Source organism: Aulonocara stuartgranti (assembly GCF_965226115.1).
Source record: "Aulonocara stuartgranti genome assembly, chromosome: 13".
Classification (NCBI taxonomy): domain Eukaryota; kingdom Metazoa; phylum Chordata; class Actinopteri; order Cichliformes; family Cichlidae; genus Aulonocara; species Aulonocara stuartgranti.
Window position 1 is genome coordinate 685,987 of NC_138949.1, and position 26,475 is coordinate 712,461.

The 26,475-nt window shown below is 43.7% G+C and overlaps 1 protein-coding gene across 1 annotated transcript in view; it reads right to left on the reverse strand.

The window, feature by feature from the left end:
- hnrnpll (heterogeneous nuclear ribonucleoprotein L like) overlaps nucleotides 1–26,475 on the reverse strand; it is an 80,546-nt gene that overhangs the window by 46,976 nt on the left and 7,095 nt on the right. Inside the window, exon 2 of the mRNA XM_082556864.1 lies at nucleotides 6,072–6,190. Coding sequence (XP_082412990.1) covers nucleotides 6,072–6,190 — 119 coding nt within the window. The remainder of the gene's footprint in view (nucleotides 1–6,071; nucleotides 6,191–26,475) is intronic.

The following is a 26,475-nucleotide window of genomic DNA, read 5'->3' on the forward strand; positions in this document are numbered from 1 at the left end:
GCTGAGTACTACACAGATTATTACATGGATTAATGACAATAAGAGATGCTGGAGATGTGGTCGGAGTCACCAGCCTGACAGTTGCAATCTGAAGAAACCTTGTGCCACCTGTGGAGAACAACACCTGCAGATCCTTCATGAAGCTGCCTCTCGCCCAAACAAGAGTATCCTGACATTGAGTACAGCCTCCAGCATGGTGTATTTGGACCAAGTCACTCATTCAGGCAGAGTCATGCTTAAAGTGGTCCCAGTTACCCTCCACAACAATGGGCGATCTCTGTCCACCTATGCCATTCTTGACGATGGATCAGAGCGGACTATTGTTTTATCTGCAGCGGTTCATTACCTGCAATTAAATATCACAGAGGAGTCCCTCAAACTACGAACCATCAGGCAGGAGGTGTCACAGTTACAAGGCGCATCGGTTTCTTTTGAACTGAGTGCACCCAGCTCTCCCCAAATCAAACATCACATCAGACGTGTCTTCACTGCTAAAGAACTTAATCTGGCAAAACAATCCTGCCCAGTGGACATACTCCGTCAGAGATATCCACATCTGGCCGACGTTCCCATCAAAGCATTTAAGGATGTGCAGCCTATGCTTCTTATAGGCTCAGATAATGTCCAGCTCATCACCCCTCTGTCACCTGTCAAAGTCGGTCCACTAGGCAGCCCTGTTGCTGTCAACACTAACCTCGGTTGGGCCATCCAGGGACCGGCTACCTTTCTACATCTACCTACTGAAGCTTCATGTCTGCACACATCCCTGTTACCATCTCCTTCTCAAGCGTTAAGACAGAACGTTGAGAAGCTGTGGCAGTTAGATGTGCTCCCCTTTCGATCAGAGAAAGAGGTAACTCGCTCTAAACAAGACAAAGAGGCACTGGAGTTACTGCAGAAAACCACAGAACGTGTACAGGTGGATGGAGTAGCTCATTATGCTACTCCTCTGCTCCGCCGCAGAGACTCCACTAAACTACGAACTGACCATGACGCAGTGATGGCTCTCCTTCGGTCCACAGAGAAGCGCCTGATTAAAGATCCTGATCTAGCGGCTGTGTACAATGCAGAAATACACAAACTGGAACAAGCAGGTTATGTAAGGAAACTCACTCCTGAAGAGGCAAACCGCACAGATGAATCCTGGTTCATTCCCCATCATATTGTGCATCATAACAATAAGCCTAGGATAGTTTTCAACTGTTCCTTCCAATACAGGCAAGACTGTCTTAACGATCAGCTGCTACCAGGTCCAACTCTCGGTCCATCCTTAATAGGTGTCCTGTTGAGATTTAGGGAGCACCCTGTTGCTGTGAGTGGGGACACACGAGGTATGTTCCATCAGGTGCGGCTTCTTCCGCACGACCGGCCCCTGCTGAGATTCGTGTGGAGAGATATGGAAAGAGATCGGAGCCCGGACATTTATGAGTGGTGTGTCCTGCCCTTTGGAACCACATGCAGCCCCTGTTGTGCCATGTATGCCCTTCAGCGCCATGTGCAGGATCATAAAGATGGCAATGAACAAGTACTAGACTCAGTGCTGCGCTCATTTTATGTCGATAACTGTTTGCAATCTCTGCCCTTTGCTTTGCAGGCACGACCACTTGTCGATAACATCAGAGAGTTGCTATCTACTGGTGGTTTCGAAATCCGACAGTGGGCAAGTAACTACCCAGAGGCCATTGCTCATCTCCCCTCTGAAGCAAAGTCCCCTACCTGCGAGCTGTGGTTGACTGAACACCAACCAGATCCCCAAGAACCAACCTTAGGCTTGGCATGGCACTGCTCCACAGACCAGATTGCCTACAGATGTCGGCCAGTGGTTCCTCAGGAGTCAACCATGAGAAATATCTACAGCATCCTCGCCTCTCAATACGACCCACTGGGCTTCATCATCCCCTTCACGACCCGGGCAAAGGTTATTGTTCAACGTCTGTGGCAGAATGACAGGAACTGGGATGATCCCATCGAGGGCGAGTTACTCCAGCGGTGGCAAGAGTGGGTGAGTGAGTTACAGTATCTACAAGAAATCTGTCTGCCTAGATGCTACATAGCCCCAGCAACCCAAGAGGGAACTTTCCAGCTGCATGTATTCTGTGATGCGTCAGAGAGTGCTTACGGAGCAGTGGCATATTTGAGATTTAAATCGGCAGAACATGAGGTCCACACTGCCTTTATCATGGCCAGATCACGTGTAGCTCCCCGCAAGAAACTGTCAATTCCCCGTTTAGAGCTGTGTGCTGTACTGGCTGGGGCACAACTGTCTAGACTCCTCCTCAGTGAGCTTACTCTGCCCATTAGTGAGACTACTTTATGGACCGATTCTACCACTGTGTTGAACTGGATCCAGTCCGAGTCCTGTCACTATAAAGTGTTTGTAGGTACTCGTATTGCCGAAATACAGGAGCTGACTGAGGCCGCCAGCTGGAGGTATGTCCCCTCGGCTTTGAACCCAGCAGATGACATCACCCGGGGAAAACCATTACGTGAGCTGTCAAAACCTAGCCAGTGGATGGATGGGCCCCCCTTCCTGAGACAAGCATCTGAGCAGTGGCCAGCACGACCTACTGTGAGTACAGACACTGAAGATAATACTGAGTTAAAGAAATCAGCTTTCTGTGCCTATGTCACTACAGATTTGGCACAGTCTGATCCTGCATACAACACCTGGGCTGATTTGGTGCAGGCCACCCACCTGTCTTCTCACGGGGCGGCTGGCCTCCCTATGTCAGCAGCACAACGACTAGAGACAGAAGTTCAAATTCTCAAACAGGCGCAACAAGAAAGCTTCCCTGTTGAAGTACACACCCTTAAATCTGGGAAAGAGGTGTACAAAGACAGCAGACTGAGCAACCTTTCTCCCGAATATGACAGTCAGCTTGGCCTCATACGAGTAGGTGGACGTCTCCGGCGAGCAGAGCAGATGGATGTTGACACTCTGCATCCTATCGTGTTGTCACCAGACCATCCTACTACTCAGCTCATCATCAAAGACTATGATACACGTCTCCTGCATCCTGGCCCAGAACGTGTCTTTGCCGAATTGAGACGCAGGTATTGGATTTTAAGAGGCAGACAGGCCATAAGGAAGCATCAGTATCGCTGTTTGGAGTGTAAGAAGTGGAGAGCCAAGCCTGTTTCACCGAAGATGTCTGATCTCCCTGCTACCCGCTTGCGATTAAATCAGCCGCCATTCTGGTCCACAGGAATTGACTGTTTTGGCCCTTTCACTATAAAGATAGGCAGGAGACAAGAAAAACGGTGGGGCATTATATTTAAATGCCTTACGACCCGCTGCATTCACCTCGACCTTCTCACTGGTATGGACACTGACTCCTTTCTCATGGCTCTGCGCAGATTTATTGCTCGAAGAGGAAAACCCTTTGAAATACTGAGTGATCAGGGCACCAATTTCAGAGGAGGAGACAGAGAGCTGCAGGAGGCATTCAAAGTGATGGAGCCACGACTGCAGGAGAAGCTCAGTGAACAGAGCATCACTTTCCACTTCAACCCTCCGCATGCTCCACATTTTGGGGGAGCCTGGGAACGGGAGATCCGTTCAGTCAAATCTGCACTTCAAGTTGCCCTCAAAGGTCAAGCGGTGCCAGAGGATTTGTTGCTTACTGTTCTTACTGAAGTAGAGGGCATACTTAATTCCAAGCCACTGGGATACGTTTCCTCGGATATTGCAGATGTTGACCCGATCACGCCAAATATGTTGCTCATGGGGCGGCGCGATGCTTCCCTTCCCCAGGCAGTATATGGCACCAGAGAAGAACTTGGAAGGCGAAAATGGCGTCACAGCCAAGTCATAGCGGACCGGTTCTGGACTCAGTTCATTCAGCGCTACCTGCCTGGACTGCAGCCTCGCCAGAAGTGGAACCAGACTACTCCACCTTTGAAAGTGGGACAGACTGTCATGGTGGTGGACTATCAGCTCCCACGGGCTTCCTGGTCCGTAGGACGGGTAACACAGGTATTTCCCAGCCCGGATGGACAGGTGCGAGTAGCTGAAGTCGCTATTGGGGAACATAAATACCAACGGCCTGTGTCAAAACTTATCACGTTACCTGAACTGTCAGCTGAACGTCCTTAGTTATATTCACATGGGTTTTTGATGTTTACTAATGTGCTATACACATTAGGGGGCGGCTGTAGAAAACCCCTGTGATTTGTGTATATAGACTGTTCCACGGACCCCCTCTAACCACTGCTAAGATGGTACATTCCTCCCATCCCTTGTTTGTGTTTGCGCTGGTCCACCTTGATAGCGCTGGTGGAGCTGGGCTGTTGTACTGAACATGTGTAGTGCGTGTGCGTGAATGATAAGTAAGTGCCTTGTATTTGTTTGTTCTATGGTTGTAACTTATCATATACTTAGCTATGTACATTGGGTGATGCTTAGTAGAGTTTTCCAGCTGTTCGTGTAGCCACGAGACACTGTATATTCACGCTGATTTGACCAAAATGGCGCTACCCTTGTGAACTGAGCTGCCCAAAGTAAAGATGGAGTCTATCCCTGTGCAGCAGCCCATTTGTGTCCACCAGGGGGTGGTGTTTAGTCATTTCTGTTCAACCCTTTCTGTATTATTTAGACCAGTTTGGTTGACTTTAATTGTTTGCTAATTGTAATTTCTGTTATTTTACAGAACCACACACACATATACATATACTCACACGAATTCACTTCTGGAGATGTTTGGATTAAAAGAACCCTAATTATCATTGCTGTGGACCCTCTCTTTCATCATATAAGTCACCTGTGCCTTCTGACCGAGGATAGGAAAATCCTGCTGTAATTTGCCAGTCTATTAAGCACACACATGTCCAGTTCACAGCTTGTTGAATGAACAATGGGCTGTGAGGTGACTCATGACCATTGATTAATAATCATGAGTCCCATTCACAGAGAGTTGGGGAATGGCTGCAATCACAGCATTGTAAGATGGTGACAGATGTACCCTTAGGCCCCCTCCTCGATTCAGAGATGGTCTTTCCCTTTTCACGTAAATGGCCTCCTTGACTCAAACCAGCGTTGCTTCCTGTCCAGGATGTTACATCCTCATCATTGAAAGAGTGTCCACTGGCCTGTAGTGTGAATAGACTGCAGAGTCCTGGCCTGACGAGGTGGCTCTTCTGTGTTCTGCCATCCTCTTCGCCAGAGGTTGTTTGGTTTCCCCGATGTATAAATCATTGTCCTGGCACTTAACAGCATGTTATGTTACTATGTTACTATGTTACTATGTTACTCTGTTTGTGTCGGGGGACCCGATTCTTGGGGTGGACCGGTTTTTGGTGCAGCGTGTTTTGGGGTTTAAAAGCCACAGGGACGAATTGAGGATCAAAGCCAGAAACTTTAAGATGTTATAGGTGACAGAGTTGATCATACAGACAGTCGGTCTTAAAGGTGCACCCTGTTTATGTATCTTCGGTAAACTGTACAGACTTAGTGTAGCTTCCCCTGGGTACAGCCTGCTGTATGAGGTCTGGTCAATAGCCTTGTCTTGTTCTAATTGCTTCAGACACAAAACCCCTCTGTATGTCAAAGTATTGTATAATCAAATAAAAGGCCATCTGACCAACAGCTGAAGTTTAGTCAAAATTGGGTCATGCAGAACAACAACAGATATGTTACTGCTGTAGATAGGGGATGGCTGAAAAAAGAAAGGTCTTAAGACGTTGCAATGGTTCAGTCACTATCCAGAGCAATGCTGGAGCCCCGTCAAAGTGACCATCAGTTTTAATATGATATGTAAATACTGTAGTAGTTTTCTGACAAATGCATGCAGTTAAATTGTTGAAACAGTGTAGTTTCTAAAATGGAAACCAATGAGCAGTTCCTTTTGAAACACCTGTGATTTTCTCTGTTGAATATTTATTATTGCTCATTAATTACACAAAAGTCTTTCCTATCTGATTACCTGATTAATCAATGGAGAAATCCCCAGAATACTCAATGACTAAAATAATCGATACCTGCAATCATCAAATGCATTCAAGGACACTTTCAAGTTTCAGATATCTTCAAAGCAGAAACACTCGAATAGTGTACACACTAGTTGCTGTCTCACCATATGGGTCCAAACTTTTCCAGGGCATCTATCAGGTCTGCCTCCACCACAGCCTCACACAGACCCCGAACGTGCACCACGGGACTGGGAGAGATACGATGGGAGTCCTCGCCATTATCCTGGAACACACACAGCCAGTCAGCCACAGTTATTCAATGATAGATGGACTGGTTCTTATATAGTGCCTTGCCTCGGAAAAGGCCCATCTAGAGGAACACAATTAAAAATTCTGTATCTGATAACCCTTCAAATACAGCAGACGTTGTGTAAAAATGTACAATTTATCATCGGACAGAGACATCCTGCATTTAGTGCCTAAACCTGACCAAATTGATATAAAGATTAAATACAAATATTTCACAAACTGCTGTGAGACCACGTTGAACATTTCACGTGTTTCCTTTCTGGAAGTAAAAGACTGAAGAGTGATATGAGGAAGTAAAATGTGTTGTTGTTGCTGATTGTTTTGCCCGTCATTTAGTCAATAGGCCTATTACCAAATTGAATAATGAACTACAACAAGTTTAATTCAAATTCAATTTTATTTGCATAGAAAAAGTCTATTAGCACAAAGTGAGTGAGAAAGGTGACTGAAGAAGAAACACTCAATGCATCATGGGAGTCCCCCAGCAGCCTACGTCTATTGCAGCATAACTAAGGAAGGATTCAGGGTCACCTGGTCCAGCCCTAACTATATGCTTTAGCAAAAAGGAAAGTTTGAAGCCTAATCTTAAAAGTAGAGATAGTGTCTGTCTCCTGAATCCAAACTGGAAGCTGGTTCCACAGAAGATGAGTCTGAAAGCTGAAGGCTCTGCCTCCCTTCTACTTTTAAATACCTTAGGGACAACAAGTAAGTGCGAGAGTGAAGTGTTCTCTTGGGTGATAGAGTACTATAAGGTCTATCTCAATTTAGAAGCCTATATTAGAGGTTATCCAGGTCTTTGTCTTTAATACATTTCTGCAATTAGGAGGTAACACATACCTCCTAATTGCTATGTGTTATCTGGCATTATAGACCAATAAAGCTGGGTGTCATCTGCATAGCAGTGAAAATGTATGGTATGCCTTCTAATGACACCGTCAAAAGAAAACACTGAATAATGTAAACAAAACTGGGCCTAGCACTGAACCCTGTGGAACTCCATAATTAACCTCAATATGTGACTCTACATGAAAAAAGGAGTCTATCGGATAAATGTGATACAAACCACTGCAGCGCAGTACCTGTAATACCTACAGCATGTTCTAATCGCTCTAATAGGATATTATGGTCGACAGTATCGAACGTTGCACTGAGGTCTAGCAGGACAAGCACAGAGATGAGTCCACTGTCAGAGGCCATAAGAAGATCATTTGTAACCTTCACTAAAGCTGTTTCTGTGCTGTGATGAGCTCTGAAACCTGACTGAAACTCTTCCAATAAGCCATTCCTCTGCAGATGATCTGCAGACAACTACTCTTTCAAGGATGTTTGATATGAAAGGAAGGTTGGAGACAGAAAGTCTAGCAAAGTGTTGCTCAAGACCAGTTTAAAAATGACAAGAAAGTCTGGCTCCTTGGAAGGAAAATATACATGAAAATGAGAAGTAGCTTAAGACTTTTACACAGTAGTGTATATAAGTGTATAAAACACCTAAAATAAAGTTTTTTAAAAGGGTGATTTTTAAAGCAAAATGATGAATTACAGCCATTTTTATATGCAGTCCCTTATATTCTGAGGCACAAAGGAAAATATATCGAGTTTTTAAATACATTGATATATTTTTATACAAGATATGAGATGTGACAATATCATTTATATCAATATAGTCTATGTTACGTTATAATTATACTTGTGGAGCCGCAAGTTTGCCTCTCTTTCGTCCACTTCTGTCTCTACGCCTCGCCTCTCTCCTTCACTGAACATGACTCCCCATCGCTTCACCTGCAGGCAACGACAGGACGGACACAGCAGCTATCAAAGAGGAGCTGCTCGGTAAAAAGAAAACATTTGGAGATTACTATTTTAGTGCTACAGCGTTACTCTGTTTAAAAGGATGTTAACGCTATAGTTGCATTACCCGGGGCTATCTGTGGTAACTCGTTAACAGAGATTTGCCGCGTTAATGCAGTTATGACGTTAACGTCATTTTAACGAGATTAACGAAATCTGAAAAATCGACAGTGCGCCTCATGTTTGAATTCTGCTTGTGCTTACTGACCTCAAACCGATTTTATGTGGTAGGAGCCTCGCGGAGTAATACATATTGTGCTTCAACGTAATATTGTTGCTAATTATTTGGCATTATTGCAGCAAACCAGCCTATGAAATGGATGAAACACATCATTACTGGGTTCCAGCGCTACACAAGGGCCACTCCGAAATCCTTGCTTCAAACATACCACCATGCCAATCAGATTACTTCTTGCATGTGAGGGTGAAGGGGTGACCCTCCTGGATAAGACAGAGAAGGTTTGCTGCGTTTGGCGAACAGTGTGGTAGTAAAACCAGGGACAAATGAAAATCACTACTGTTAAATATTATAAATATAAAATATGTTAAATATAAATAGCAGTAATTTTTCAGAAGATACAGTAAATTAAGTAGTGTTAGTAGTGGGTGATATCATGTAAATGCTGTCATGTGTAAACATTGTCTTTTATAAACTATAAATGACATCATTGTAACTGATGTGATTTTCTTTAAAGTGGTTTTAATTAAAGAAAAAAGGCAAACATTTGTTTGTTTCTTTATTCAACTTTTGAACAGTGGGACTCAGTCAGTACATATTCAGTAAATGTACATATACATATATAGTACATATTCAGTAAATGCAAATTATTTACACGGCAGTGCACTACAGGCATAAATCTAGACCCCTAGATAAAACATTATGGGTCATTCCCACAACCCACAGCTTTACTGTGTTCCAGCAAAGTATCCAATAGCAGTGACGACTCCTCCACAGTAGCAGGTGGGATTTTTCTGTTTTGAGGACGGCTCCTTTTACCTGTCACTACAGATGGTCTGTTTATGTTTTGATTGAGAGCCTTTTTTGGGCAGCTGAAGAGGAGAAGTCTATCTTATGGCCAACCTCTGGCTGTATCTTGGTCACATTACCCAGCAAACCCCAGTATGAAGGTTCATCTGTAACAGTCCTGGTGCCATGGATCAGCACTGTTGCAGCGACATGGCTGCAGGTCTCCGCGACTCCGGCCTTACAGCTGCAGTGGGCGTCTTCAACCTTCCCTGTGATGCTCACACTGACCCATGGCTGCAATGCTGGTTCATTCAGTCTTTGAGAGTGCAGGACCTGAAACATACAAAGTTAATTTAAAGACAAGAACTATAATGAGCCAAGGCCGACACAAATGTGTTTGATCTACTTTCTAATCCATTTATCACAAATGTAACAAAGTGTTTAGAAAGTTAGCACATACATGTCATTTTTCATTTCTTTATGTGTCCATCTATAGAACGCTGCAGGTTATAGTGTAAATCTGCCTGCAGAAAATGAACCTAAAGTATGTAATGCAAGGATGTCATCACTTTAGAGATGGAGAAAGCATAAAGTTTGACTTTAAGTGACAATTATGGACACGTAATATGATAAGGAGATTCTGCAGGTCATTGATCAATGTATAAAACTAAAATAAAATTTACTTTTAGTGACACACGATACAAACACGGAAGCAAGATGTATAATTAGGATTATTTATAATAAATATGAATAAATTAGTGTAATTTCTTTAACCATAGAGAATGACTAAATCCTTCAGGACAATGTCACATCAATGCACTGAACTCACTGTGTTATCCCTCTAACAGCCTCCACATGTTCTCACTGTAGTTTCCCCCATGAATGAATTTATGCTGCACTAATCTGAATGTTTGCAGGGAAATCAAACGCATTTTACTCGCAGTACTCGAGCTGACTTACCTTTGTTTGAATGACGACGTACTCACAAATCTTGTACCCAATCTTTGGTGAATTGGATGTGTCCCTCCAGAGATCTATAATTGCGAAACTGGTTCACCTTGCATGCACTGACTCCACAGACAAGGTACGAGAATATGTCAGGCTACGTCAATAGCAGTTGGTCTTCGGGGTTTCTACTCCACGGCCGTATTTCAAACAGGTCCACATTTCCAATGCACGCTATTTTCTGCAAGTACCGTCTCTTTGCATCCGGACGCAAGCTGTCTCTGTACCGTCCTTTTTCTTTTAAACTGCTTTTAAGCATGTTTCTAGCAACCGTCCTTCCAATACAGTGTCTTCGTTTTGATTTGTGGCCCAGAAAAATGGCGCCACGCTCCCACAATAGCTTGTGGCGTGACTTCAACTCCAAAGCCCTACAAGGACCACAAATGGCACCTGTAAGAGACACGGTTAGGAAGCGGATTCAAACTCCAGGCTGTCGGTCACGCAGTAGAACTTGGGAACAGAGCAGCTGTGAAATCTGTGTTTGTTATTATGCTCAGTGTCTGTTAGTTTACATTTTGACTGCACAGCTTTTTGTTGTGCACAAAAACAACATAGTTTTATTTTATTTATGGAGCATTATTATTTAATAAATATTGATCATTTATTTCTGAATAATTGTTTCATGTACATCTGCGCTGTATGTTAATAAAAGTGCCCGTGTGACATCTGGGACACAGCTTTGACTAAGAACTCTCTTTTCGTATATCGCCATCCAGCTAAAGAATATCGAGATATGAATTTTGGGCCACATCAGCCACCCCTACCTACAACTTGTCTGACATAGAGTCGATTAGCCTGGAACTGATTCTGAGCAAAGTTGCATAAATCAGTCTGCTGAAAAGTTAGACCCATTAGGGTTCATTAGGATAGAGAAAAAAATCTGCCTGTTCAAAGATGAAGCTAATAATATTACTCAACAATGGTATAAAGTGTGGAATATATAAGGTTTGTTTTCACAGCCAGTGTGTGGAATGCAGGAGAAAACAATCTAAATGTAACGAACTCAAATGTCTCACCTGTCAGAGGTGCCTGGTGACAGGTTTGTATATTTGCACACAGTGCTTCAGTGTGTCAGTTTATAATGGATGAACCTACTTGCAAAACCAGTCAGTGCTGCCTGTACGAAAATTAATCAGTGGAAGTTTGAAACAGTTGGGAATATCTTAATGTTTCGCTTTGAACCAGGAAATCAGGGGTCAGTGAAGGGCAGCAGCACTGGGATAAGCCAATCATGGAAGAAAGGTTTTGCTGTCACTGCTGAATTTAGGGGTAAGTGAAAACCAGAGGACAGAGAGAGAGATTCTAGTCACATGTTCAGTTTTCTCAACGTTTTTGTATCTTGTATATTTCCTCAGACATTCTCTTGTAAATTGTAATGTGCTCCCTGCTATATTGATATCATTATCTTTCTACTATCCAACCCATCCCCCGTCCTTCCTCTTTCTGTCCTTCTCATTCACATTGACATTCCTTTTAATCTATTTATAGAGGCAGATGGCTCATCTAAGTGTTTGGAGAGGAAAAACAGGGCATGAGACTAAATTTTCTTTCTGTTGACCAGGCTGCTGGCTTCTTTCTTTCAGGCATTTGAACAATGAAGCTATTATGTCTTTAACTACATGGCATGTGAACTGTTAAGGCTTTTATGAAGAAAAACACAGAATTATCATTTCTAAACTGGGCTATGCAATATTCATAACTGTAAAGTACTTTGATACAGGATTATATGCACACCTGCAGCTTGTTTCAATAAAATATGAAATAACTAGAAGTTTCTCCTCTGCAATGATTTTATTTGCCGAACACCAATCAGTACCAGTATCAGCTGCTCTCCAATGAGTCTCTAACCCTGTGGATGAACTCCAACTCCTGTTTGTAGCAACAAAGCTAAATATGCTACTAAGAATAACTTTCCAGGTTATCTTCCCACGTCTCGGTAGGAGAAAGCATACAGCATTTAAGGTCGATGTTCCCATATGTGTTTTATTTCCCAACTACTCTAACAAAGAGGTTCAGATTATTATTGAGATGCAAAATGCTTCATTGCTTTAGTGACTGCATGAAGTCTTAATAATTCACACATATACATTTTCCTTCAGTGGGTTTTCTTGATAATTACTGTTGTAGCCTAGTCTCTGCTATCCTCCTTATACTCAAACCTAACTGTTCTGAGCTTTGATTATGATCTGTTAAATAAAAAGTCCAAACTGAATCCTCAATAATGTTGCTGTTAAATGCCCTGTGTACTATTATAAAATATTAAACAAGACCAACAGAACTGCTTCACTTACTTGACAGCCTGGTTCACTTGCTTTACGTACTCTGACTGCACACTGTGGGCTCACAGCAACAGCTTCCAGATTCAGCTGCCATATCTGAAACTCCAGAGCTTTTTATTAGCTTAGCTGATGAAGAAATAATCAAGCACCACCCACGGCCGCCTGTGTTACAGGTTCTGAGTCAACTGTCCACTGAAAGGCACTCTGGGAACTTCAGATGTACCGCTATAATTGTTCAATGATTAAGACAATGTTTTTGTTCACCCCCTTTAATTAAAGCTGAGATGAGCAACACAATAGCAAAATGACATCTATAACAATGATGCTGTGATAATATTTTAGTTCATCAGATAAACAGCACATTTAACAACACTGCGTTTGTGTTTTTAAACCAGGCACCATGTTTAGTGTACCAACGAGTTTGGCCCCAGTCACTGGCAGGGTTCGGGTGATGCTTCTCCTAGTATGACATGGACTTTACTTAGTTCTAATTCAGTTCCATGCCAGTTTTGTGCACAACTGGTCCTTTGTTAATTCAACCAGCTTTGGTGCTTAGCAGCTAAGCTATCTGGCCACTCCTAATGTTCCTCTCCGTTTCTTGTTTGAATTTCTCCTTGTGTTTCTTGCCTATTACTCAAACTGATTTTGCTTGGTAATTCAATATTTTTTTAAATTTTGTTTTGGGCTCCTCACCTTTATTTGATAGCGCATTGATGATTAACAGGAAAGTAGGGGGAGAAATTGGAGGAAGATATGCAGCAAAGGGCCTTATGTCTCAGTCGAGCCTGAGCTGCTGCATTCACGTATAAGACTATTATTATTATTATTATAATTTTATATGCATACATATATATATACAGGGAGTGCAGAATTATTAGGCAAGTTGTATTTGTGAGGAATAATGTTATTATTGAACAACAACCATGTTCTCAATGAACCCAAAAAACTCATTAATATCAAAGCTGAATGTTTTTGGAAGTAGTTTTTAGTTTGTTTTTAGTTTGAGCTATTTTAGGGGGATATCTGTGTGTGCAGGTGACTATTACTGTGCATAATTATTAGGCAACTTAACAAAAAACAAATATATACCCATTTCAATTATTTATTTTTACCAGTGAAACCAATATAACATCTCCACATTCACAAATATACATTTCTGACATTCAAAAACAAAAACAAATCAGCGACCAATATAGCCACCTTTCTTTGCAAGGACACTCAAAAGCCTGCCATCCATGGATTCTGTCAGTGTTTTGATCTGTTCACCATCAACATTGCGTGCAGCAGCAACCACAGCCTCCCAGACACTGTTCAGAGAGGTGTACTGTTTTCCCTCCTTGTAAATCTCACATTTGATGATGGACCACAGGTTCTCAATGGGGTTCAGATCAGGTGAACAAGGAGGCCATGTCATTAGTTTTTCTTCTTTTATACCCTTTCTTGCAGCCACGCTGTGGAGTACTTGGACGCGTGTGATGGAGCATTGTCCTGCATGAAAATCATGTTTTTCTTGAAGGATGCAGACTTCTTCCTGTACCACTGCTTGAAGAAGGTGTCTTCCAGAAACTGGCAGTAGGACTGGGAGTTGAGCTTGACTCCATCCTCAACCCGAAAAGGCCCCACAAGCTCATCTTTGATGATACCAGCCCAAACCAGTACTCCACCTCCACCTTGCTGGCGTCTGAGTGGGACTGGAGCTCTCTGCCCTTTACCAATCCAGCCACGGGCCCATCCATCTGGCCCATCAAGACTCACTCTCATTTCATCAGTCCATAAAACCTTAGAAAAACCAGTCTTGAGATATTTCTTGGCCCAGTCTTGACGTTTCAGCTTGTGTGTCTTGTTCAGTGGTGGTCGTCTTTCAGCCTTTCTTACCTTGGCCATGTCTCTGAGTATTGCACACCTTGTGCTTTTGGGCACTCCAGTGATGTTGCAGCTCTGAAATATGGCCAAACTGGTGGCAAGTGGCATCTTGGCAGCTGCACGCTTGACTTTTCTCAGTTCATGGGCAGTTATTTGGCGCCTTGGTTTTTCCACACGCTTCTTGCGACCCTGTTGACTATTTTGAATGAAACGCTTGATTGTTCGATGATCACGCATCAGAAGCTTTGCAATTTTGAGACTGCTGCATCCCTCTGCAAGATATCTCACTATTTTTGACTTTTCTGAGCCTGTCAAGTCCTTATTTTGACCCATTTTGCCAAAGGAAAGGACGTTGCCTAATAATTATGCACACCTGATATAGGGTGTTGATGTCATTAGACCACACCCCTCCTACATACATATACATATATATACATATACATATATACACACATACACATATATGTACATACATATACACATATATACATACATATATACATATATATACATACATATACATACATATATACATATATATACACATATATATACACATACACACCCAGCACGCCCCTGCGGGCGGTTTATCCTTCAAGCTCGGGTCCTCTACCAGAGGCCTGGGAGCTTGAGGGTCCTGCGCAGTATCTTAGCTGTTCCCAGGACTGCGCTCTTCTGGACAGAGATCTCCGATGTTATTCCCGGGATCTGCTGGAGCCACTCGCCTAGCTTGGGAGTCACCGCACCTAGTACTCCGATTACCACGGGGACCACCGTTACCTTCACCCTCCACATCCTCTCGAGCTCTTCTCTGAGCCCTTGGTATTTCTCCAGCTTCTCGTGTTCCTTCTTCCTGATATTGCTGTCATTCGGGACCGCTACATCGATCACTACGGCCGTCTTCTTCTGTTTGTCTACCACCACTATGTCCGGTTGGTTAGCCACCACCATTTTGTCCGTCTGTATCTGGAAGTCCCACAGGATCTTAGCTCGGTCATTCTCCACCACCCTTGGGGGCATCTCCCATTTTGACCTCGGGACTTCCAGGTTATACTCGGCACAGATGTTCCTGTACACTATGCCGGCCACTTGGTTATGGCGTTCCATGTATGCCTTGCCTGCTAGCATCTTGCACCCTGCTGTTATGTGCTGGATTGTCTCTGGGGCATCTTTACACAGCCTGCACCTGGGGTCTTGCCTGGTGTGATAGACCCCAGCCTCTATGGATCTTGTGCTCAGAGCTTGTTCTTGTGCTGCCATGATTAGTGCCTCTGTGCTGTCTTTCAGTCCAGCCTTGTCCAGCCACTGGTAGGATTTCTGGATATCAGCCACCTCCTCTATCTGCCGGTGGTACATACCGTGCAGGGGCCTGTCCTTCCATGATCCTTCCTCGTCTCCCTCCTCTTTCTTGGGTTTCTGCTGCCTGAGGTATTCACTGAGCACTCGGTCAGTTGGGGCCATCTTCCCAATGTATTCTTGGATGTTCGTTGTCTCATCCTGGACTGTGGTGCTGACACTCACCAGTCCCCGGCCCCCTTCCTTCCGCTTAGCGTACAGCCTCAGGGTGCTGGACTTGGGGTGAAACCCTCCATGCATGGTAAGGAGCTTTCTTGTCTTTATGTCAGTGGCTTCTATCTCCTCCTTTGGCCAGCCTATTACCCCAGCAGGGTACCTGATCACGGGCAGGGCGTACGTGTTGATGGCCCGGATCTTGTTCTTACCATTCAGCTGACTCCTCAGGACTTGCCTGACCCTCTGCAGGTACTTGGTGGTTGCAGCTTTTCCAGCGGCCTCTTCATGGTTCCCATTCGCCTGCGGGATCCCCAAGTACTTGTACCGTATTTTCACGACCATAAGACGCACTGTACTAAAAGGCGCAGTCTCAGTTATGTGTGCCATTACTGTATTTAACACACACATAAGGCGCACTGGATCATAGGGCGCATACAAGTACCGTATGCGTATTTAAAAATAAAGCGGGAGCAAACCTGAGTTCGGTACCTTACTCACATTTTTATTACCAGTAATCGTCATCATCAACAACACACAAGCATACAAGTGTGCGTATTTAAAAATAAAGCAGGAGCAAAACAAAGTTTGGTACTCACATTTTTATCATCAATCAAACCCATCGAAGTCCTCATCCTCTGTGTCTGAATTGAACAGCTGCGCTAAATCTCCATCAAACATGCCAGGTTCACTTTCTTCACTGTCAGAGTCACTTTCCGTGCCGTGCGGCTCCTCGGAAATGATGCCGGCTTTTGCGAAAGCTCGAACAACAGTGCCAGCAGACATGTTAGCCCAAGCATCTACAATCCATTCGCAAATTGTGGCGTAACTCGCCCGGCGCTGCCTTCCACTCTTGGTGAAACTGTGGTCTCCATCGGTCATCCATCGCTCCCAGGCCGCTCGCAGCCTTACTTTGAACGGGCGGTTCACACCGATGTCCAGCCGTTGGAGATCCTTTGTCAGGCCTCCCGGAATGACAGCAAGCTCACAGTTCATTTGTTTCACTAGTTTTTTTCACATCGGCTGTGAGATGGGCACGCATAGAGTCACAGATTAAGAGCGATGGTGATGCGTGGAAAAAACCACCTGGTCTCCTTACATACACCTCCCTCAGCCACTCTTTCATCATTTCCTCATCCATCCAGCCATTTTCATTTGCCTTAATGATGATTCCTGCTGGAAACTTCTCTTTAGGCAAAGTCTTTCTCTTAAAAATCACCATAGGCGGCAGTTTCTGTCCATTAGCATGGCAGCCAAGCACAACAGTAAAAGAAGACTTTTCGTGCCCCGTTGTGCGTATCGCTACCGTGCTGGTCCCCTTCTTCTCCACAGTGTGACTCACCGGGATGTCAAAAGTGAGCGGGACCTCGTCCATGTTTGTGATGTGGCTGGGCTGGATGTTTTTGTCGCCGATGTGTTTGCTGCAGTAGGAGCGGAAGATGGCCAGCTTTTCCTTATAATCCGCTGGAAGTTGCTGCGCTACCGTAGTCCTGGTCCGGATGGAAAAATGGTACCGTTTCATAAAAAGTGAAAGTGAAACTGCTTTTAGCCGAATGGTGACCGTCGAAACGCTTCTCCCGCTCGTTCTTTGCTCGATGACCCACCGCTCGAGTCTTTCCTCCAACTCGGGCCACCTCGCCTTATGTCCGCGAAAACTCAGCTGCGTTTTCTTGACCTGCCGGAGCTTGTTTTCTAGCTTCCTCCATTTGCGAACCATCGATTCGTTAATCTTAAATTCTCTCGCCGCTGCTCGATTTCCATGTTCCTCCGCGTAGCTGATGGCCTTCAGTTTAAACTGTGCTTCATAAGCGTGTCTCTTTGCCATTTTCAGGGTTGCGCCCACACTTCACCCTTTAGCGTTCTCATGGTGTTCTCTACTACGTCCTCCTTACAACACACAGGGCGCACTGCGCTATAGGGCGCGCCGTACTTTTTGAAGAAAATCTAAGACTTTTAAGTGCGCCTTATGGTCGTGAAAATACGGTAACTGTCCTCTATGTCTGCAATGTTGCCTTCTGGTAGTTCAATCCCCTCAGTTCTGACTACCTTCCCTCTCTTTGTTACCATCAGACTACACTTCTCCAGTCCGAACGACATTCCAATGTCATTGCTGTATAGCCTGGTAGTGTGGATCAGTGAATCGATGTCTCGTTCACTCTTGGCATACAGCTTGATGTCATCCATGTACAGGAGGTGGCTGACAACTGCTCCGTTCCGTAGTCGGTATCCGTAGCCAGTCTTGTTAATGATCTCACTGAGGGGGTTCAGGCCTATGCAGAACAGCAGTGGGGACAGAGCATCTCCTTGGTAGATCCCGCACTTGATGGTGACTTGTGCTATGGGCTTGGAGTTGGCCTCTAGTGTTGTACGCCACATCCCCATTGAGTTCCTGATGAAGGCTCTTAGGGTCCCATTGATCTTGTACAATTCTAGGCATTCCAGTATCCAGCTGTGGGGCATTGCTCCTGTGGGGGAGCTGTTGCATGCTGGGGGAGCAGGCTGAGGGCAGCAGATGCCAACAGACTTAATAAACTGATCCGTAAGGCCAGCAATGTTGTGGGGATGGAGCTGGACACCCTCAAGGTGGTGTCGGAGAGGCGGATGCTGTCCAAGATAAAGACAATGTTGGATAACACCTCCCACCCACTCCATGACATGTTGGTCAGTCACAGGAGCTCGTTCAGTGAGAGACTGAGATTACCGAAAAGCACCACTGAACGACACAGGAAATCATTCCTGCCTGTGGCCATCTCCCTGTACAACGCATCCACTTAACACACTGTTTGCTGCTACAACTACACATGTTTCTTTTCCAAATATTTATTTATAAGTGACTTATGTATGTATGTATGTATATATATGTATATATTGTACTATTCTTAGTTAGCGTATTGTCTGTCTTGTCTTAATGTTGGTTTAAAATGGAGCACTGTAACAAAAAATAATTTCCCCCAGGGATCAATAAAGTATTCTGATTCTGATTGAGTCATAGGCCTTCTTGTAATCAATCCAGGCAGTGTACAGGTTGGTCAGTCTGGTCTTGCAGTCTCGGCTGACTGTTCTGTCTACCAGTAGCTGGTGTTTTGCGCCTCTGGTATTCTTGCCAATTCCTTTCTGTGTCCCGCTCATGTATTGACCCATGTGCCTGTTCATCTTAGCCAATATGATGCCTGACAGGAGCTTCCATGTAGTACTGAGGCAGGTTATTGGTCGGTAGTTGGAGGGGACCGGTCCCTTCTTGGGGTCCTTGGGGATCAGGACCGTCCGGCCTTCAGTTAGCCATTCCGGGTGTCTCTCGTTAACTAGCAGCTGGTTCATTTGTGCTGCCAGACGCTCGTGGAGTGCAGTCAGCTTCTTCAGCCAGTAGGCATGAACCATGTCGAGACCCTTTCTTGGATATCTGCCACTGTGATGGTTGATCCGGGCGACGTCCGAGCCGGCATGCCTTCATATTTATCTGTCTCGTTCATGTCTGCGGTAGGCTTGCTTAGCATAGGGGGTCTAGCCTTAGGACCCTTACTGGATACAGACGCCCCAGGCAGGAATCGAACTTGCGATCCTCTGTTCCAAAGGCATGTAGTCTAACCACTACGCTATCCAGCTGCTATATATATATTGCTATATATATATATATATATTGCTATATATATATATATATATTGCTATATATATATATATATATATATATAGGGCTGCTCAATTAATCGAATTTTAATCTCGATTACGATCTGGGCTTTCAACGATCATTAAAAATGACTGAGCCGATTATTAGCCCCTCCCTCATGCTTTACTCTCGCGCTGCTCCATGTGACAAATCGAGCGCACCTCTCTGCATTTCGAACACGCGTCACAACAATTAAGAGGACCCGAGGGAAGCTCGGAAAGCTAAGCAGAAGTTATTTGGAGAGGAGAGTGACTGCCGTTGGTTAAAAAGAGGTAAAAAAAAAACTTCAGTGGTGTGGAAACATTATGGGTTCAGTCAGACGTGGATCAAGTAGACACAGTGTGTAAACTTTGCTACAGTGTAGCTGCACCACAGAGCAACACTGCAAAGTTCACTAAACACAGATGTTTACATTTTTAATTTATTTTTTATATTGCAAACATTTGCACTGTTATCAGTATTTGCACACTGTTTTATATTATTTTTTGACAATCTTTAAAGTCATTATTCAACACATTGTTATTGTTAAATAAATATCGTCAAATAATCGAGATCTCAATTTCAGTGAAAATAATTGTGATTATCATTTTTGCCATAATCGAGCAGCCCTATATATATATATATATATATATATATACACGTTAACGAGCTAACTGCGCTAACACACTAGCTCCCACCCATGTAATTGAGCATTGCATGGCACATCCAACATACTGTTTTACTTTAGTCCATGACTCGCTTACCTTCAGGGTCATACGTCACATGAAAACCAAAATAATTCCAAACGCCAGATCTGAATGAGGGTGGGGGAGGTCCATGTTGCAAGGAGAGCTGAACTTCTGTCTTGCTAGCTTGCCCTGCGCTCTTCCTTCTGACTATGCTGTCTGTGTTGAGCGCTCAGTGGATCTGCGCTCGACAGTGCAGCCTAGGCGGAGTAGTCGAACGCAGATTCACTGAGCGCTCAACACAGACAGCATCTTCAGAAGGAAAGTTGATAAAATAAATTACAAATGTTGTATTGTTCGATACATATGCGTACCGAACCGAAAGCACTGTATCGAACGGTTCAATATCGATACGAATATCGTTGCACCCCTAATATATATATATATATATATATATATATATATATATATATATATATATATATATATATATATATATATATATATATATATATATATATATACACACATATATATATAGAGTTTAACTGGGAAACATGTCACGGTTCTGGGTAATGTTGACCCAGCTTTCTGTTTTTCATGCTTTGGTGTTTTTCTAGATTATTATTTATGATTTGATTTATCAGTGATACTGTTTTGATTATGATGATTATTTAGTAGACTTTGGTCAGTGTCAAGTCTGTCTCTCTCTGTCTAGTCCGTGTCTTAGTAAAGTGTGTTTTGTTTCCTGTTTTACTTTGAAGGTTCTTGTTCCTGTCTGATGTCAGTGTTCCAGCTTTGCTCTCCCTGTCTCGTTAGGTCTTATTTCTCCCAGCTGTGTCCCCCTTCTGTCTCTAATTCCTTGATGACTCCCTCAGTGTATTTAAGCCCAGTGTGTCTTTGTGTCAGCGTCGCGTCGTTAACATCTGTTCACCCTCACTTGCTGTGTGTTGATTTCCAGTCCTCCTGCATCTCAGTTTAGAGTTTTGTTTGCTTTCGTGAGTTTTGTTTTATCTTGATGTTTTGTTCCAGCAATAAAGCTGCATTTTCAGTTTAAACCTCGTTTCCTAAGAATCCTGCATTTTGGGTCCACCACCTGCCTGCCACACAGCCGACCATGACAGAACAGGCAGCCCTCTACACCCTGCTGCTAATGAAGCATACTTTGCTCATATCATGTGTTTCAATATAACACAGAAGGCAATTAAGCCACATGAGCATTGCTTTGATTAGAAATGTATTTATGTGTGGGAACAAATTTACAAACAATATAATCCTAAAACCCCAGTTAAACACCTAAACTCCTTAGCGATTCAGTCCACAGTTTCGTTGTTGGACTCTACTAGAACCTCCAAACAGTTTTCACTGAGCTCCTGAGACTCACCCATTCCTTCGCAGATGTTTGCAGCAGCAGTCTGCATGCCTAGGTGCTTGACCTGTGGCCACAGAAGTGACTGGAATGCCTCAACTCAATGATTTGGATGGGTCAGCGAATACTTTTGACAGTGTAGTGTAACATTTACCAACACTGTGGCTAACACTGTAACTGCATCTTACAGGCTTTTTCCACCATGTGCTGCATAGCTGCTCAAGCCCCTCGAAGACACACTCACACACACTGAGTAATAAATATCCAAATGTTTTTGTGTAATGTGTTCTTAATTGTGTGAATGCCGTAAGGCATCCACACTTTTGTGTCCCTGTTTCTCTTTATACTTTATTCTTCAGCCTTATTGTAGTTTTTCACCATTCACATTTTAAACTGCTCTTTCTGCTAATGCCAGCTGCATCTTTTTGTGCTCATAACTTTTATACTCTTGGAAATATTTAGCTTTTTATGCACTTTTTGGCCCTTTGAAATGAATGGGACCACACCACAAGTGTAATAGCTGGTTTAGCTCAGCAGAGTGAGCCATGTTGTAGCTCAGTGAGAGGAGCAGCTGGGTTTGAATCATGGCAGCATGTTTTCAGCTGACAGAATTTCAGCTTCTGCAGCTTCTTTTTACCTGACTGTTTTGCTTTGTCAATATTGCTGCTAAATGATTACAATTCTGCAAAGTTTTCATGATTTCAGCAACTTTTCCGATATCCACTTCAACATCTTCACCTCCATTTCCAGTCTCTGAGATATCAGTGAGACGAGCAGCCACCCTGAGCCAGGCAGCGCAGGTTTGACTCCTACCCGTGGCTGTTGCCACACATCTTCCCCACTCACGCTCAGTCTGCTTTCTTAACACTCTTCAGTTTTTCAAATAAAGCTGTCTTCAGCAAACACTTTAGCTTCTACACCTCTTTTCAGCAGATAGTTGTGCTTCTTCTGCATTTTTCCACTACAAATGCAAATTCTTCTAGTGTGAAAACGTTGTTCTTAAACTGTGGATTACTAGCTAAGTGCAAATATGGCCAAAAAAGGCTAATTTTACTGTTTTAAAAAAATTCAATATTTAAGTAATGTGATACCGACCCAAAGCAGAAGCTTCTTATCTAGTCAGTACAAGGAGCGTCCCAGAAGGTTTTTCCAGCCTAAGAAGAGCCTTGAAGGCTGTTCACAGATCAGTTGTAGTTTCACCATATCCTGAGTCACTGTCAGCTGACAGCTGACTTCAGCATCCCTGGTTGGCCACCGAGGCTGATTTTTGACTCCTATCTAGAGTGGCCTCACCGGCCTTGCTACACAGCAAATTCAAAAGTGTTAAATGTTTTGGTGTTAATAGTCTTCTTGCAAAAGTAGAGTTAATTTTACTCTAAGCAGAGTCACATTCTTTTAATGTAACTCTGAGGTGTAAAATGATAGTAGTTAAAATCGAGTGTTAAAAATGAGTGTTTCTCTGTCAAATCTGGAGGTGTTACAATGGAAACATTAACTCTTGACCTCTTAATCAGAATCAGAATCAGAATACTTTATTGATCCCTGGGGGAAATTATTTTTTGTTACAGTGCTCCATTATAAACCAACATTAAGACAAGACAGACAATACACTAACTAAGAATAGTACAATATATACATATATATACATACATACATAAGTCACTCATAAATAAATAGCTGGAAAAGAAACATGTGTAGTTGTAGCAGCAAACAGTGTGTTAAGTGGATGCGTTGTACAGGGAGATGGCCACAGGCAGGAATGATTTCCTGTGTCGTTCAGTGGTGCTTTTCGGTAATCTCAGTCTCTCACTGAACGTGCTCCTGTGACTGACCAGCATGTCATGGAGTGGGTGGGAGGTGTTATCCAACATTGTCTTTATCTTGGACAGCATCCGCCTCTCCGACACCACCTTGAGGGAGTCCAGCTCCATCCCCACAACATTGCTGGCCTTACGGATCAGTTTATTGAGTCTGTTGGCATCTGCTGCCCTCAGCCTGCTCCCCCAGCATGCAACAGCATAGAGGATCGCACTGGCCACCACAGACTCATAGAAAATCCTCAGCATTTTCTGGCAGATGTTGAAGGACCTCAGTCGCCTCAAAAAATAGAGACGACTCTGGCCCTTCCTGTAAAGTGCTGTGGTGTTTTTAGCCCAGTCCAGTTTATTGTCAATGTGTACTCCAAGGTATTTATAGTCCTCCACAATGTCCACACTGACCCCCTGGATTGAAACAGGGGTCAAGTGTTTCCTGGTCTTCCTGAAGTCCACGATCAGTTCCTTGGTCTTTGCCACGTTGAGCTGCAGATGATTCTGCTCACACCACGTGACAAAGGAGTCGACCACAGCCCGGTACTCTGTCTCATCATCCCTGCTGATGCATCCAACCACCGCAGAGTCATCAGAAAACTTCTGAAGATGGAGGTCTCTGTGCAGTGGCTGAAGTCTGTGGTGTAGAGGGTGAAGAGGAAGGGGGAGAGGACAGTCCCCTGTGGTGCCCCTGTGTTGCTGATCACCTTGTCAGACACACACTGTGGGAGACGTACATATTGTGGTCTTCCTGTCAGGTAATCAACAATCCAGGACACCAGAGAAGCATCCACCTGCATCGCTGCTAACTTATCACCCAGGAGGGTCGGCCTGATGGTGTTGAAAGCACTAGAAACGTCAAAAAACATGACCCTCACAGTGCTCGCCGGCTGGTCCAGATGGGTGTAGACACGATTGAGCAGGTAGATGATGGCGTCCTCAGTTCCGAGACGAGGCTGATAAGCGAACTGAAGGGGATCCAGATGTGGTCTTACTATGGGTCGCAGCTGGTCCAGGATGAGCCTTTCCAGGGTCTTAACTCTGAACTCCTACAGGGGCTATGACACCAATAGAGTAAATTCACAGACTCCGCCCCCAGCACGGCTCCAATCGAAGCTGAAGTGAAGCCGTTTCAGAACATTTTGCTCTACATGTTTGAGTTGTTTGCCCTGCTTGGTAAGTCATTTTTTCAAAGATTGTTTCAATTATTATTATGAGCTTTTACTTCTGTGGCTCTTTGGAGTTGAGACAAAGCTGTGTGAAAGGCATTAGCCATGTTGCTCGGTGATAGCATAATATTCTGTTTTAGCTAGCTGAAAGGTATTGTTTGCGGGCAAATACCACAGCCTTGAAAAAAGCTTGCATGTGAATTTTCAGTCAAACTTTTGGTCAAATACACCTAAAACAATGTGTAGAATGTGAAATGTTGGTATAATGGTGCTGCTTGAAGCCTGAAAACGATCGCCCATAAAAATAAATAAATAAATAAAATAAAAAAAACACGAGCAAACAGCAGTAGCAGGCGTCCTGACTGGATTCTACGGTAGCATAGATCCCTCCAGAGTTTTGTGCACACGGTTTAGGTAAAAATGAAAAAGGTTGAGGTTTTACATTTAGTTCAGTATTACCTGTTGCCTGTGTCCTTGTCTTTTGGGAAAATACTTTACACAAGTAATGGCTCAAAGAGGATTCCTTTTTTTGTTTATAATTAATGTTTTTATTACAGCGCTTTTCTTCTGTACTGCAGAGTCTGTGCTGCAGCCTGCACAACTCCCACTAAAAGCCACCATCTTCTCACTGCTCAGCCTGGAAATCACGCTCTTAGTCATCAGCGCGCGCACACACACACGCACACACACACGCACGCACACACGCACACACACACGCACGCACGCACGCACGCACGCACACACACACACACACACACACACGCACGCACACACACACACACACACGCACACGCACACACACACGCACGCACACACACACACACGCACACACACACGCACGCACACACACACGCACACACACACACGCACACACACGCACACGCACACACACACACACTTTTAATTCCCCTGGCTTTGGGAATTTAAAGTGTCTTTAACAGAAAGTGAATGAGTTGTAATGTAAAATTGTAACTCCTGTTACAAGAATATAAACTTGAACAATACTACACCGAGTGATGATTCAAGGCCATAATGAAAGGCTACAGTATACTCACTTCTACCCACACACTGTACACTCCTTCAAAAAGTAATCTATTGTTGCTCTCAGTCAGTCTGGGGAGGGGATACGAGGCCATTTCCACACAATGTGAAGTCCGACTTTCTATAGTAAGAACTAACAAGTATATCAATATCAGGTATTTAAATACTTAGGATTCTCAACCTTATGGCTTTAGACTGAGTCAGAGGTGAATGTCATCACAAACCTAAAGTAGGACAGTTGCCTCTTCAGGGCTCGCAAAATTTCAAAGTCCCTGGCAGCCCTTCGGGCAGGGACTCTTCAGTTTTTGGTAGCCCAAAATAAATTTAAGTAGCCTGAATAAAAAAGAGAGCAATTTTTTGATTGATGTTTTGTTTCTGTTACAATATTATACATTAAAGTATAATATTGTAAAGGAAACAAAACATTAATCAAAAAATTGTTGAAAAACAAATGACAACATTGTATAAAAATTACAATCATCAACTCAAATACTTGGTTTTAATTGAACAGAAATGTCTATGAACTTGTAAGAACTGTGTAGGACTTGAATCAGTCTGTGTCAGAGCCTGAATTTGAAATTTCCACTGAAGTCACGGGTAAGAGACAAGTGGAACCAAGATCGAGGCCGTTTGCTTTTTGAAGTTTGCAAAGACTGCTAAATTGTGCCAGTGGTAGTTCACTCTTTGCAACATAGTAGCTGTTCTAAACAGATTTTCAGGTTTATTTTTAGTCTGTTATTTGCAATTGGTGTTTGTTCTGGGAAAGATATTGCAGACTGAGCAATAATGCGCTTCTTGCATTTCTCATGGGTTCTAATGGGGGCCTTTCTTAAAATGACTGGTCCCAGTAACAAAGGCGCTTGTCGACTCAGAAATCGAGGGAAAACCAACAACACACCCGGCAGAACATTATGTTATTTACACGGGTGCACATAAGTGGTCCGCATGTGCGCATTCGCTGTCAAAATAAAAGACGCACCAGATAAGAAGTTGCAGCGCGCGTTTGCGTCCATATAAAAAGCTGTTTTTGTCCTAGAGTGGGATTTTCACGGCACATTCTGCACCACATCTC